Source organism: Oncorhynchus tshawytscha, unplaced genomic scaffold, assembly GCF_018296145.1.
Source record: "Oncorhynchus tshawytscha isolate Ot180627B unplaced genomic scaffold, Otsh_v2.0 Un_contig_7123_pilon_pilon, whole genome shotgun sequence".
NCBI lineage: Eukaryota > Metazoa > Chordata > Actinopteri > Salmoniformes > Salmonidae > Oncorhynchus > Oncorhynchus tshawytscha.
In genome coordinates this window covers 222,501-237,500 of record NW_024609705.1, presented here as the reverse complement: position 1 = coordinate 237,500, position 15,000 = coordinate 222,501, and the positions used below count along the sequence as shown (strand labels likewise).

The 15,000-nt window shown below is 48.3% G+C and overlaps 1 protein-coding gene across 1 annotated transcript in view; it reads left to right on the top strand.

The window, feature by feature from the left end:
* Positions 1–15,000, top strand: part of dlc1 (DLC1 Rho GTPase activating protein) — a 154,719-nt gene that overhangs the window by 37,049 nt on the left and 102,670 nt on the right. Inside the window, exon 5 of the mRNA XM_042317124.1 lies at positions 8,161–8,197. Coding sequence (XP_042173058.1) covers positions 8,161–8,197 — 37 coding nt within the window. The remainder of the gene's footprint in view (positions 1–8,160; positions 8,198–15,000) is intronic.

The window sequence follows — 15,000 nt, the reverse complement described above, 5'->3', positions numbered from 1 at the left end:
GCCAGGAGACGAATGTCATATCATGAACAACTAGGCAAAAAAGAAGAGGTGTTAGTCAGGAGGAGGACAGCAATGACCTCAGTGTGATAGGAGGACCAGACAAGACAAGGCCAGTCTGTGGTAGTGGGAGGAGGAGGAGGTAGGAGTTGGGAGGAGAAGGGGGAGACAGGAGTTGGTTTGTCTCTCGTCTGTTGATGGATTCCACTGGCCTGCCAGCCGTTTACACTCAGAGGGCCTAACACTAAATCCCAGCAGACACTGCATGAAACCAGAAGCCTGCTGCTTTGGCTTGGTGCTCTAAACAAACACACTGTGTGTGGGGTGTGGGTCCGTGTGTGGGGGGTGGGTCTGTGTGTGCGGGGTGGGTCTGTGTGCGAGGTGGGTCTGTGTGTGAGTGTGTGCGTGCGTGAGGGGTGGGAGGGTGTGGGGGAGGGGGGTGCGCGTCTGTGTTACTCTCTCTTTCTCTCCTCTCCCTTTTTCCATCAACATCACTCCTGTACAGACCGTATCTCATGTCCAGCATGAACAAGAGGGCAACTCGGCTGGCAGCCTGTGTGGGAATGATCAGCTAGCAGCTGCTGCTGAAGCTGTCTGCTTCCTTAAGCCACTCAGTAAACTGTGCCCATTTCCCAACGTAGATTACTGTTAAACACTTCCTAGGACCCATCTGTATATATCACATTATGAAGATGTGATGTACTTCAGGCAGTGGTGCATTGATGTGTACAGAATAAGAATAGGAATTTAAATATGTCTTGAATCTAATGTTATAACGCATTCTACAATACCACCTGTGTTTTGTGTTTAACTTACGCAAAACTGACCTGTGTGGTTAAATATCATTTCAAAAACATCCAAACGTAATCTGAAACGCATGACAGGTGTAGAGGGAGAGGCTAAACGGACACTGCTGACCTGTTACAAACCAAAGCAGGTCAGGAGTGTCCATAGAGCCTTTTCCAGGTATAGGCCTCATTTCTTTACCAGGAAGTCATCCCTCACTTACCAGGAAAGATGACATCACGTCCTGTTGACACACTTCAAATGTAATGTGACACATCTGGAAATTGTTAAAAGGTGGAATGGGGTATAGGGAGAGGGGAGAAGGTGTAAGGGCGAGGGAGGCGGAGGACGGGGGGCTTGTCTCTGAGAAGTGGGGTGCAGTGAAAAGAGAGAGAACGTTTTTAAGGGCATGTGCGCGCAGGGCTTAGAGTGTGGAGAATGAATTCCATTATAAGTGCAGGGCTGATAGGTCTGTCACACTCACACTGCAGTCACAGACCAGAGAAAAGATCAAACCAAGGCCCTCTGTACACGCACACGCATACAAACACGCGCTTACAAACACACACATACAAACACACACATACAAACACACACATACAAACACACATACAAACACACACATACAAACACACACATACAAACACACACATACAAACACACACATACAAACACACGCATACAAACACACACATACAAACACACACATACAAACACACACATACAAACACGCGCTTACAAACACACACATACAAACACACACATACAAACACACACATACAAACACACACATACAAACACACATACAAACACACACATACAAACACACACATACAAACACACACATACAAACACACACATACAAACACACACATACAAACACACGCATACAAACACACACATACAAACACACACATACAAACACACACATACAAACACACACATACAAACACACACATACAAACACACACATACAAAAACACACACACAAAACACTCTGCTTGACTTTCTCTTTCCCCCCTTTCCACTCCTCTCTCCCTCTCTCCTCTTCTCCTTCTCACACACAGTGTCCTCCTCCCTCCATCCCTCTCCGTCCAGTTTACCTGACCAAAGCATAGCCATGCCACTGGCACCAATTAAACCATCTGGTGAGGTGAGAGAGAATGGATCTGCTTGGCTTGAGCCTGTCTAATCCCTGGGTCTGCTGAGACTATGGGTGGTCAGAGTCATTGGGCCCAGTCCGCAGCTGGAGATAGTTTTTTGGGGGAGGGGTGGGTGGTGGTAGGGGCGGTGGTCTGGAGGTCTGGCATGGCGGACTCGATTTACGTCATGCAAGACTAGAGCCACATGGCAAAGCGCTGCATTGCATAGTGTTGTTTGCCCCCTGTGTCATACACACCCTGCAGAACGTACACACACGTGCACATGGAGACATGTACAGACACAAATACACACACTCTCACATCCACACACCTCTCCCTCTCTCTCGCTCTCCCCCTCTCCCTCTCTCTCCTTCCCCCCTTTCTTTCTTTCTTTCTTTGTCTCTCTCCTCCCTCCCTCCCTCCCTCCCCTCTCCCTCCCTCCCTCCCTCCCTCTCTTTTCTCTCTCTTTTCTCTCCCTCCCTCCCTCCCTCCCTCCCTCCCTCCCTCCCTCCCTCCCTCCCTCCTCCCTCCCTCCCTCCCTCCCTCCCTCCCTCCCTCCCTCCCTCCCTCTCTCTCTCTCTCTCTCTCTCTCTCTCTCTCTCTCTCTCTCCCTACCTGCCTGCCTGCCTGCCTGCCTGCCTGCCTGCCTGCCTGCCTGCCTGCCTGCCTGCCTGCCTGCCTGCCTGCCTGCCTGCCTCCCTCCCTCCCTCCACCTGTAAATTAGCTGTATTAAATGAGGCAGTGGAGGCCTGTGTTTTAAAACACACCACACAAGAAGAGATTCTACCATTGTCCCGATGGCATACACCAGGAAGTAGACAAATGTGAGTAGATAAAAATAAACAATAATGAAGCCAATTGTTAAAGTGGCCATGACGAGGTTCACAGGAGTTATCTGGCAGGCTACACACACACACACACAGATTACACACACACACATTACACACACACATTATGCACACACACACACATTACACACACACACATAGATTACACACACACAGATTACATACACACACAGATTACACACACACTCCTACACACAGAGGAATGCGATGAACAGATTGTTGTGGCAGGGGGAGAAGAAGTTCAACTCCTCTGAGCTGAGCAGCTGAAGTAGACATATGAATCTACCTCTGATACCAAGCCAAAGTCCTGGCTGGTTGTTGTGTTTGTGGTGATGATTTAATGATTGAACTGCCGATGAGGGGAGTACAGGGCTGTAGGTTCTCCCTAAAGGGGTTCCTACTTCTCCCTAAAGGGGTTCCTACTTCTCCCTCAATGGGGACTTCAGTAATGGTATCTCCCCAGTGTTGTTGGAAGGTTAATTAAAGGGCACTAAATTGTTGAGGGAATTCCTCTCTATTTCCACATGTGAAATGTGACCTGCGTGTGTGATAAAGCCCTCTGTTGTTTTCTCTGAATCCCCACTGGCCACACACACACATATACACACACACACACACGCACTTGCACACACGTACACAGACACACACACACTGTGGCCCAGTCAGCCCAGCCAGCCCAGCCAGCCCATCCAGCCCATCCAGCCCAACCAGCCCAGTCCAGTGGCCCAGTCCAGCCCATCCAGCCCAGCCAGCCCAGCCAGCCCAGCCAGCCCAGCCAGCCAGCAGCCCAGCCCAGCCAGCCCAGCCAGCCCAGCCAGCCCATCCAGCCCATCCAGCCCAGCCAGCCCATCCAGCCCATCCAGCCCATCCAGCCCATCCAGCCCAGCCAGCCCATCCAGCCCAGCCAGCCCATCCAGCCCATCCAGCCCATCCCCAGCCAGCCCAGCCAGCCCATCCAGCCCATCCCCAACCAGCCCAGCCCATCCAGCCCAAGCCAGCCCAGCCAGCCCAGCCCATCCAGCCCATCCAGCCCAGCCAGCCCCCATCCAGCCCAGCCAGCCCAGCCAGCCCATCCAGCCCATCCAGCCCAGCCAGCCCATCCAGCCCATCCAGCCCAGCCCAGCCCAGCCAGCCCATCCAGCCCAGCCAGCGGTGAATGTGATTGAGGTTGTGTGGGATTTAGATAAGACTTAGAAGAGGTATGCATGGCTGGGGCTCAGACACTGGATTGTGGAAGAGACTGAGGCTTGAGTCCCAAATGGGTCTACTGCTCTACTTTTGACCAGGGCCCAACTCTGGTACAACTACTCAAATCTAGTGCACTATATAGAGGGTAGGGTGCCATTTGGGACACAACCCAGAGACAGACAGATTGGGACCAAGACAACAGTTTTATCCAGCCATCAACCCAGCTGATCAACACCGACAAACAGAGGATGAGACGAGGCTTTGTGTTGGCTATACATCCGTGGCTGTGTCTGAAATGGCATCCTATCTGGGGCACTACTTCTGACCAGGGCCCATAGGAGTGCACTATATAGGGAACCAAACCTATTTTGGACTAAGCCGTCTCCCACAGAATTTGATGTGTAGATACTGGAGTTTTCACTGTGACCTGACCAACTGGATAATGTTGTTTAGGAGTTTTAATCCTGCTTTATAAACAGGGAGGCAGGTAGCCTAGCGGTTAGAGCGTTGGGCCAGAAACCGAAAGGTGGCTGATTTGAATACCAGAGCCAACAAGGTGAAAAATCTGCCGATGTGTCCTTGAGCAAGGCACTTAACCCTAATTGCTGCAGGTGTGCCGTACTACCATGGCTGATCGTGTAAAAAAACAAACACATTTCACTGCACCTATCTGGTGTATGTGACAATAATAAATACATGAATGAATATGGCCTTACTGACACACTAGAACATGACTATAAAGCAGTGCTGAAGTCGAAGACTCGGGTTCCACCAGTAGTGACTTTTGCATAATTCAACATACCAGTCATTAAAACAGCAAATGTTAGAAAGCTGTATTATCTAGTTAAATATGCAACAATGTCATCAAATTCAGCTTCAAAAACGGTTGGACTGCAGCTTTTAGCACTACCGAAGGACTTGTGACTTGACTCGAGTACAAACGACTCGGACTCAAACACTAGGGACTTAGGACTTGACTCATGATTCGAGTATAACGACTCAGACTCAAACACTAGTGACTTAGGACTTGACTCATGATTCGAGTATAATCAAATCAAATGTTATTGGTCACATACACATGGTTAGCAGATGTTAATGCGAGTGTTGCGAAATGCTTGTGCTTCTAGATCGGACTATGCAGTAATATCTAACAGTAATCTGACAAATTCACAACAACTACCTAATACACACAAATACACGCAAATGTAAAGAGAGGAATAGAATATGTACATATAAATATATGGATGAGAGATGGCGTGGGGCATAGTCAAGATGCCGTAGATGGCATAGAACACAGTATATACATATGAGATGGGTAATGTAGGAAATGTAAACATTATTAAAGTGGTGTTATTTAAAGTGACTAGTGATGCATTTATTAAATCTATTTATTGAATGATTTAGATTTATTAGTGGCCAGAGATTTGAGTCTGTATGTTGGCAGCAGCCTCTCTATGTTAGTGATGGCTGTTTAACAGTCTGATGGCTTTGAGATAAAAGCTGTTTTTCAGTCTCTCGTCCCAGCTTTGATGCACCTGTACTGACCTCACCTTCTGGATGATTGCAGGGTGAACAGGCAGTGGCTCGGGTGGTTGATGTCCTTGATGATGTGGTTGATGTCCTTGGCCTTCCTGTGACATCAGGTGCTGTAGTTGTCCTGGAGGGCAAGTAGTTTGCCCCCGGTGATGTGTTGTGCAGACCACACTACCCTCTAGAGAGCCTTACGGTTGAGGGCGGTGCAGTTGCCGTACCAGGTGGTGATACAGCCTGACAGAATGCTCTCGATTGTGCGTCTGTAAAGGTTTGTGTGTGTTTTAGATGATAAGCCAAATTTCTTCAGCCTCTTGAGGTTGAAGAGGCGCTGATGCACTTTCTTCACCACGCTGTCTGTGTGGGTGGACCATTTCTGTGTATAAACGACTCTGACTCAAATACTAGGGACTTAGGACTCGACTTGGAATCAAGTTTAGTTACTTGATTACATCACTGCTACACCACTGCTAAATGAGTTAAATGTTCACCTAAGAACACACACACACACACACTCTTACACAAACATATGCATAGTGTGAAGCGTTGGCCCCAGATCTATTCCAGGGACCCGTCTTGGATTAAAACAGGCTCAGAGATCAAAGGTCAGTCGGGACCTGAGGTCAGATGTCAGAGAACAAGGGAGACCCCTGCATTCCACACACACACACACACACACACACACAACCCTCTCTCGCTCTCCCCTTCTCTAAGGAAAACATAGCCCGAAAATTCTTTATCTATTGCTGTGGCCTTGGATTGAGGCGTTTGCACATCAGAAAACGACATGTTTGCCCCGTGCCTTCCGCATGCCGTACAGTAACTCCGTCTAGGCCTGGAAGAACACACATTTACTGGGTCAAAGGTCAGACTTAAAAGTGAAAAGTAAAGTTATGTATGTTGTATTTCTGATGTATATTTTCAACGGAATGGCTGATCATTTGTTTGAATCACATTCTCTAGCCAGCTGCACTCTGGAACAGGCAAGCGCACACACACACACACACGCACGCACGCACACGCACACGCACCCACACACACACACACACACTCACACACACAGATACACACACTGAAGAATGAACGGTGGTACTGAATCATATTAGACAGCTGTAAAACATGGTAAAACATATTTGAGAATTTGCTTGAATTAAATTCCATTCCTATGAGAGAGCACTTAAAGTGTTAGAGATTTACACCCTTTATGGAAGGGGGATTTACCTGCAGTAGGAATCAGGCCTGCTGGTCTCATGTGTTCTACTTGACATACCTGCAGTAGGAATCAGGCCTGCTGGCCTCATGTGTCCTACTTGACATACCTGCAGTAGGAATCAGGCCTGCTGGCCTCATGTGTCCTACTTGACATACCTGCAGTAGGAATCAGGCCTGTTGGCCTCATGTGTTCTACTTGACATACCTGCAGTAGGAATCAGGCCTGCTGGCCTCATGTGTCCTACTTGACATACCTGCAGTAGGAATCAGGCCTGTTGGCCTCATGTGTCCTACTTGACATACCTGCAGTAGGAATCAGGCCTGCTGGCCTCATGTGTTCTACTTGACATACCTGCAGTAGGAATCAGGCCTGCTGGCCTCATGTGTCCTACTTGACATACCTGCAGTAGGAATCAGGCCTGTTGGCCTCATGTGTCCTACTTGACATACCTGCAGTAGGAATCAGGCCTGTTGGCCTCATGTGTCCTACTTGACATACCTGCAGTAGGAATCAGGCCTGTTGGCCTCATGTGTACTACTTGACATACCTGCAGTAGGAATCAGGCCTGTTGGCCTCATGTGTACTACTTGACATACCTGCAGTAGGAATCAGGCCTGTTGGCCTCATGTGTACTACTTGACATACCTGCAGTAGGAATCAGGCCTGTTGGCCTCATGTGTCCTACTTGACATACCTGCAGTAGGATCAGGCCTGTTGGCCTCATGTGTTCTACTTGACATACCTGCAGTAGGAATCAGGCCTGTTGGCCTCATGTGTCCTCATGTGGATCAGGCCTGTTGGCCTCATGTGTTCTACTTGACATACCTGCAGTAGGAATCAGGCCTGTTGGCCTCATGTGTCCTACTTGACATACCTGCAGTAGGAATCAGGCCTGTTGGCCTCATGTGTACTACTTGACATACCTGCAGTAGGAATCAGGTCTATTGACCACATTTCTAGAAATCCATTGAGGAGAATTCCCAGGAATCAGGAGTGAATAAGCAGGATATTTTGCAGATCTAGTAAAGCCGTATGGTATGACAGTAGGTCCATAGATGCTTCTAACAAATGTAACCAGTACAGATGCAGGATCTTAATTTGAGCCAGTTTGCTACAGCAGGAAAACAATCCTGTAGCAACAGGAAATGTGAATTACTATGTGGATTATAATTAATGGACATTTTTACAGAGGGTTGATTACATTTTTCGGAAGGGAAAATAAAGTTAGAATTTTCAAAGGAGAAATTACAAACTTCAGAAGCCTTTTCAAACCTCAAATACACTTTCAATTGTACATTTCCTGCATTACAGGAAAGTTGTCCTGCAATATGGTGATCAAATTAAGATCCCACACCTGTATGTAAAGTGTTACCAATGTTTCAGTACCAATGTTGCAGTTTTAAGTCAAGTCTTAAAACCAATCCTGACTCGTCCTCTGTGTTGGTCTCTTCTACAGAGCCTGTCTGCCATGCCCAAGACAACCCAAAGAAACGGTGAGTCATCATGCTTTTCCGTTTTCTCATATAATGTTGGTTTCCTGCTTTCTCCTTTGATTTCCTGTGGACTGGCTATTAATGGTGAGAGAAGGTGTGTGTGTGTGTGTGTGTGTGTGTGTGTGTGTGTGTGTGTGTGTGTGTGTGTGTGTGTGTGTGTGTGTGTGTGTGTGTGTGTGTGTGTGTGTGTGTGTGTGTGGAGCTGATTTTGTGTCACACTCTCGTGATGAGGTAGCCCTGTCTGACACTTGTGAGCTCAAATGACACTCTCACACCTTCAGGGAGTCCTCTTGGTCTAATGGTTACATCACACATTGGGTTGACCGGGTTCGATTCTCACCAGTTACATGTACATATTATTTTCCCTTAACAGATTGGTATGATTTCGATGAAGACCTGTCTGTGGTGAATAACGTGGAACTGAACTGAAATTGTGTGTGTGTGTGTGTGTGTGTGTGTGTGTGTGTGTGTGTGTGTGTGTGTGTGTGTGTGTGTGTGTGTGTGTGTGTGTGTGTGTGTGTGTGTGTGTGTGTGTGTGTGTGTGTGTGTGTGTGTGTGTGTGCGTGCGTGAGTGCGTATGTGTGGGTGTGGGTGTGTGCGTATGCGTGTGCGTCCGCCAATGAGACCAGACAGGCAATGAGGCATGGGGGGCTGGGAGCCATACACAAGGTCAGAGGATGACATTTATTCATCTAATATCTTTCTCCTGGGTTCAGCTCAGAGCTAGGGGAGGGAGGGAGGCGCAGGGCAGGAGAGATAGAAGGAGAGACAGAGACAGCAGGAGTGGAGGGGGAGGCTCTGGCATATCCCAGGGTGTCACAGAGAGACACATGATGTGTATTCAGATAACATTTATCAGACCCATACGTTGGCCAACCCATCACCCTAACCCCAACCCATCACCCTAACCCCAACCCATCACCCTAACCCCAACCCATCACCCTAACCCCAAACCATCACCCTAACCTCAAACCATCACCCTAACCCCAAACCATTACCCTAACCCCAACCCATCACCCTAACCCCAAACCATCACCCTAACCCCAAACCATCACCCTAACACCAAACCATTACCCTAACCCCAACCCATCACCCTAACCCCAACCCATTAACCTAACCCCAAACCATCACCCTAACCCCAACCCATCACCCTAACCCCAACTCATCACCCTAAACCCAACTCATCACCCTAACCCCAAACCATCACCCTAACCCCAACTCATCACCCTAACCTCAACTCATCACCCTAAACCCAACTCATCACCCTAACCCCAACTCATCACCCTAACCCCAACTCATCACCCTAAACCCAACTCATCACCCTAACCCCAAACCATCACCCTAACCCCAACCCATCACCCTAACCCCAAACCATCACCTTAAACCGAACTCATCACCCTAACCCCAAACCATCACCCTAACCCCAAACCATCACACTAACCCCAACCCATCACCCTAACCCCAAACCATCACCCTAACCCCAAACCATCACCCTAACCCCAACCCATCACCCTAACCCCAAACCATCACCCTAACCCCAAACCATCACCCTAACCCCAAACCAACTCCCTGACCCCAACCCATCACCCTAACCCCAAAACATCACCCTAACCCCAAACCATCACCCTAACCCCAACCCATCACCCTAACCCCAAACCATCACCCTAACCCCAAATATCACCCTAACCCCAACCCATCACCCATCACCCTAACCCCAACCCATCGCCCTAACCCCAAACCATCACCCATCACCCTAACCCCAACCCATCACCATAACCCCAAACCATCACCCTAACCCCAACCCATCACCCTAACCCCAACCCATCACCCTAACCCCATCTCATCACCCTAACCCCAACCCATCACCCTAACCCCAACTCATCACCCTAACCTCAACCCATCACCCTAACCCCAACCCATCACCCTAACCCCAAACCATCACCCTAACCCCAACCCATCACCCTAACCTCAAACCATTACCCTAACCCCAAACCATCACCCTAAACCCAAACCATTACCCTAACCCCAACCCATCACCCAACCCCAACCCATCACCCTAACCCCAAATCATCACCCTAACACCAAACCATTACCCTAACCCCAACCCATCACCCTAACCCCAACCCATTACCCTAACCCCAACCCATCACCCTAACCCCAACCCATCACCCTAACCCCAACTCATCACCCTAAACCCAACTCATCACCACTAACACCAAACCATCACCCTAACCCCAACTCATCACCCTAACCTCAACCCATCACCCTAACCCCAACTCATCACCCTAAACCCAACTCATCACCCTAACCCCAAACCATCACCCTAACCCCAAACCATCACCCTAACCCCAACCCATCACTCTAACCCCAAATCATCACCCTAACCCCAACCCATCACCCTAACCCCAAACCATCACCCTAACCCCAACCCATCACCCTAACCCCAAACCATCACCCTAACCCCAACCCAACTCCCTGACCCCAACCCATCACCCTAACCCCAAACATCACCCTAACCCCAAACCATCACCCTAACCCCAACCCATCACCCTAACCCCAACCCATCACCCTAACCCCAAATATCACCCTAACCCCAAACCATCACCCTAACCCCAACCCATCACCCTAACCCCAAACCATCACCCTACCCTAACCCCAAACCATCACCCTAACCCCAACCCATCACCCTAACCCCAACCATCACCCTAACCCCAAACCATCACCCTAACCCCAAACCATCACCCTAACAAACACCCAACCCATCACCCATCACCCTAACCCCAAACCATCACCCTAACCTCAACGCATCACCCTAACCCCAACCCATCACCCTAACCCAAACCCATCACCCTAACCCCAACCCATCTCCCTGACCCCAACCATCATCCCTAACCCCAACCCATCACCCAACCCATCACCCATCACCCCCAACCCATCACCCATCACCCTAACCCCAAACCATCATCCCATCACCCTAACCCCAACCCATCACCCTAACCCCAACCCATCACCCTAACCCATCAACCCATCATCACCTAACCCCAACCCATCACCCTAACCCCAACCCATCACCCATCACCCTAACCCCAACCCATCACCCTAACCCAAACCCATCACCCTAACCCCAACCCATCACCCTAACCCCAACCCATCTCCCTGACCCCAACCCATCACCCTGACCCCAACCCATCACCCCAACCCATCACCCATCACCCATCACCCTAACCCCAAACCATCACCCTAACCCCAACCCATCACCCTAACCCCAACCCATCACCCTAACCCCAACCCATCACCCTAACCCCAACCCATCTCCCTGACCCCAACCCATCACCCTGACCCCAACCCATCACCCTAACCCCAACCCATCACCCAAACCCATCACCCTAACCCCAACCCATCACCCATCACCCCAACCCATCACCCTAACCTCCCAATGCATCACCCTAACCCCAACCCATCACCCTAACCCAAACCCATCACCCTAACCCCAACCCATCTCCCTGACCCCAACCCATCTCCCTGACCCCAACCCATCACCCTGACCCCAACCCATCACCCTGACCCCAACCCATCACCCTGACCCCAACCCATCACCCTAACCCCAACCCATCTCCCTGACCCCAACCCATCACCCTGACCCCAACCCATCACCCTAACCCCAACCCATCACCCTAACCCCAACCCATAACCGGGAGGATGAAGATAGAAACCAGACTCTCCGGCTTGTCAGATAGATCCCCAAACCTCCCCAGACCTCACTCCAACCCCCTACACTCACACACATACACAGACACACACGCACACATGCATGCGTACACACAGACACACACCTCCCACCCCCCAGCAATGGCATTTCCTGTTGTAAATCCTGCCTCCAGACCTGGAGGGACAACATGTAGACATTGTGGCTCGGGTATTTTCCTTTAGTTCAGTTAGTTAGTCATTAGCAACAACCTGGCTGGCTATCAAAAAAAGGACCCGTCAGTAAACACATCCCTGTTAGTTTACACCTGTTTACGAAGCATGTGGATCTCCGTTAGCCGACTCCAATGATGACAGCTAGTCTTACTGGCGTCCGACACATAACGAAAAATACATTACTGTGTGTGTGTGTGTGTGTGTGTGTGTGTGTGTGTGTGTGTGTGTGTGTGTGTGTGTGTGTGTGTGTGTGTGTGTGTGTGTGTGTGTGTGTGTGTGTGTGTGTGTGTGTGTGTCATCTGTCAATTACACATACATGTCAGTACATACACACAACAAGTGTGTCACATGGGGGAGTAGTGTTGTGCTATGACGTGATGCTTTATTTGTTGTTTTTTAACCAGGTTTGCTCATTCACTAGCACTATATGAAATGGGAGTGCCATTCTTTTGATTTGAGTTGAATTTGAGCTGATACAGCTTTTGTCAAATTGACTCACATTTTTTGGGTCATTTTTAGCTAACCCTAACCCTAACCCCTAACCCTAACCCTAACCCTAACCCTAACCCTAACCCTAACCCCTAACCCTAACCCTAACCCTAACCCCTTTCATAACCTTAGCCTCATTCTCCTTAACTGCTACGCTAATTCTTCTAACCTGCTATGTTAATTATCCTTAAACCTGCTACAAAAAGTTTATTTTGACAAAAGATGTATCCCTTCTAGACAAAATCCTCTCAGGGGGGGAGGGATTGAGAGCCACTCTGGCTCTGACCAGTCTCCAGTCTCCTTGTCGTCTGCCGGTATTACACAGTGTCACCAGGAAACAGCCGGACTGGATAGAGGCACTGTCAAAGAAGCAGCAGGGGCGCTGCGTTCATTAAATACCCCCCCCAAGTCTTCTGTGCACCAGAAAACAATACCAGGGAGAGGGGAAGGAGGGAGGAGAGATGGGAGAGGTGTGTGTGTGTGTGTGTGTGTGTGTGCGTGCGTGCGTGCGTGCATTTTGCGGCTCTGTTAAAATCAGTTCCACTTCCTGAAGCTGTGTTACATAACAACATCCCCCCCACCACTGGGGTTATGTGATGGAACCCTGGACATGGGTATCATGAGTTGCGGAGGGGAGGGATTTTACTGGCGCACAGAGACCAGTGTTCATTGTCACATCAAAGCCCCATTTATATAATATCTCTTGGAACCATGTGACATCACACTCACAGTGTGTTAGTGCCTTGGGGGTGACAACATGAAAGATTGGGCCATTCATGGTTCATTTTACCATCACCACGGAAACAGAAACATTCCCTCCGACAACCGGAGGGATTTTTTTATTTTACCTTTATTTAACGAGGCAAGTCAGTTAAGAACAAATCCTTATTTTCAATGACGGCCTAGGAACAGTGGGTTAACTGCCTTGTTCAGGGGCAGAACAACAATTTTTTCCTTGTCAGCTCAGGGATTCAATCTTGCAACCTTTCGGTTACTAGTCCAACACTCTAACCACTAGACTACCTGCCGCCCCAGGGATGCTCCGAACTGCACGCTTCTGAGCCATAGAAATGATGTAACCAAATGTTTAGGATGAATAGCCTATAGTATGCTATAGAAAACAGGTGTTTAGGATGAATAGCCTACAGTATGCTATAGAAAACAGGTGTTTAGGATGAATAGCCTACAGTATGCTATAGAAAACAGATGGTTAAGATGAATAGCCTACAGTATGCTATAGAAAACAGGTGTTTAGGATGAATAGCCTATAGTATGCTATAGAAAACAGGTGTTTAGGATGAATAGCCTACAGTATGCTATAGAAAACAGGTGTTTAGGATGAATAGCCTACAGTATGCTATAGACAACAGATGTTTAGAATGAACAGCCTATAGTATGCTATAGACAACAGATGTTTAGAATGAACAGCCTATAGTATGCTATAGAAAACAGATGTTTAGGATGAATAGCCTATAGTATGCTATAGAAAACAGATGTTTAGAATGAACAGCCTACAGTATGCTATAGACAACAGATGTTTAGAATGAACAGCCTACAGTATGCTATAGACAACAGATGTTTAGAATGAACAGCCTATAGTATGCTATAGAAAACAGGTGTTTAGGATGAATAGCCTACAGTATGCTATAGAAAACAGATGTTTAGAATGAACAGCCTACAGGATAGAAACAGATGTTTAGAATGAACCCTATAGTATGCTATAGAAAACAGGTATTTAGCTATATGCTATAGAAAACAGATGTTTAGGATGAATAGCCTATGTATGCTATGCTATAGAAAAAAACAGATGTGTTTAGGATGAATAGCCTACAGTATGCTATAGAAAACAGGTGTTTAGGATGAATAGCCTATGGTATGCTATAGAAAACAGATGGGCGCTATGTAATTTGAAATGGGTTTATTTGGGAGTGATGATATGGTTACATATCCCCACTTTAGGCAATATGTTATGTTGACCTGAGTCTGTAAGTAGACACAGGGACTTAATGTATTGATTCCTGGGATAGCTGCTCCAAATCCACTCTTTATCGTCCCTGTCTCCTGCTCCTCTGTGTAAATACCTCCAGGATTCCTCTAGTTCCTGCCTATCTCCTGCTCTTCAGTATAAATACATCCAGGCTTCCTGTAGTCCCTGTCTGTCTCCTGCTGCTCCTCAGTGTAAATATCCTCAGGTTTCCTGTAGTTCTTGTCAATCTCTTGTTCCTCAGTGTAAATAGCTCCAGGCTTCCTGTAGTCCCTGTCTGTCTCCTGTTCCTCAGTGTAAATACATCCAGCCTTCCTGTAGTTCCTGCCTATCTCCTGCCCTTCAGTGTAAATACCTCCAGGGTCCCTGTAGTCCCTGTCTGTCTCCTGCTCTTCAGTGTAAATACCTC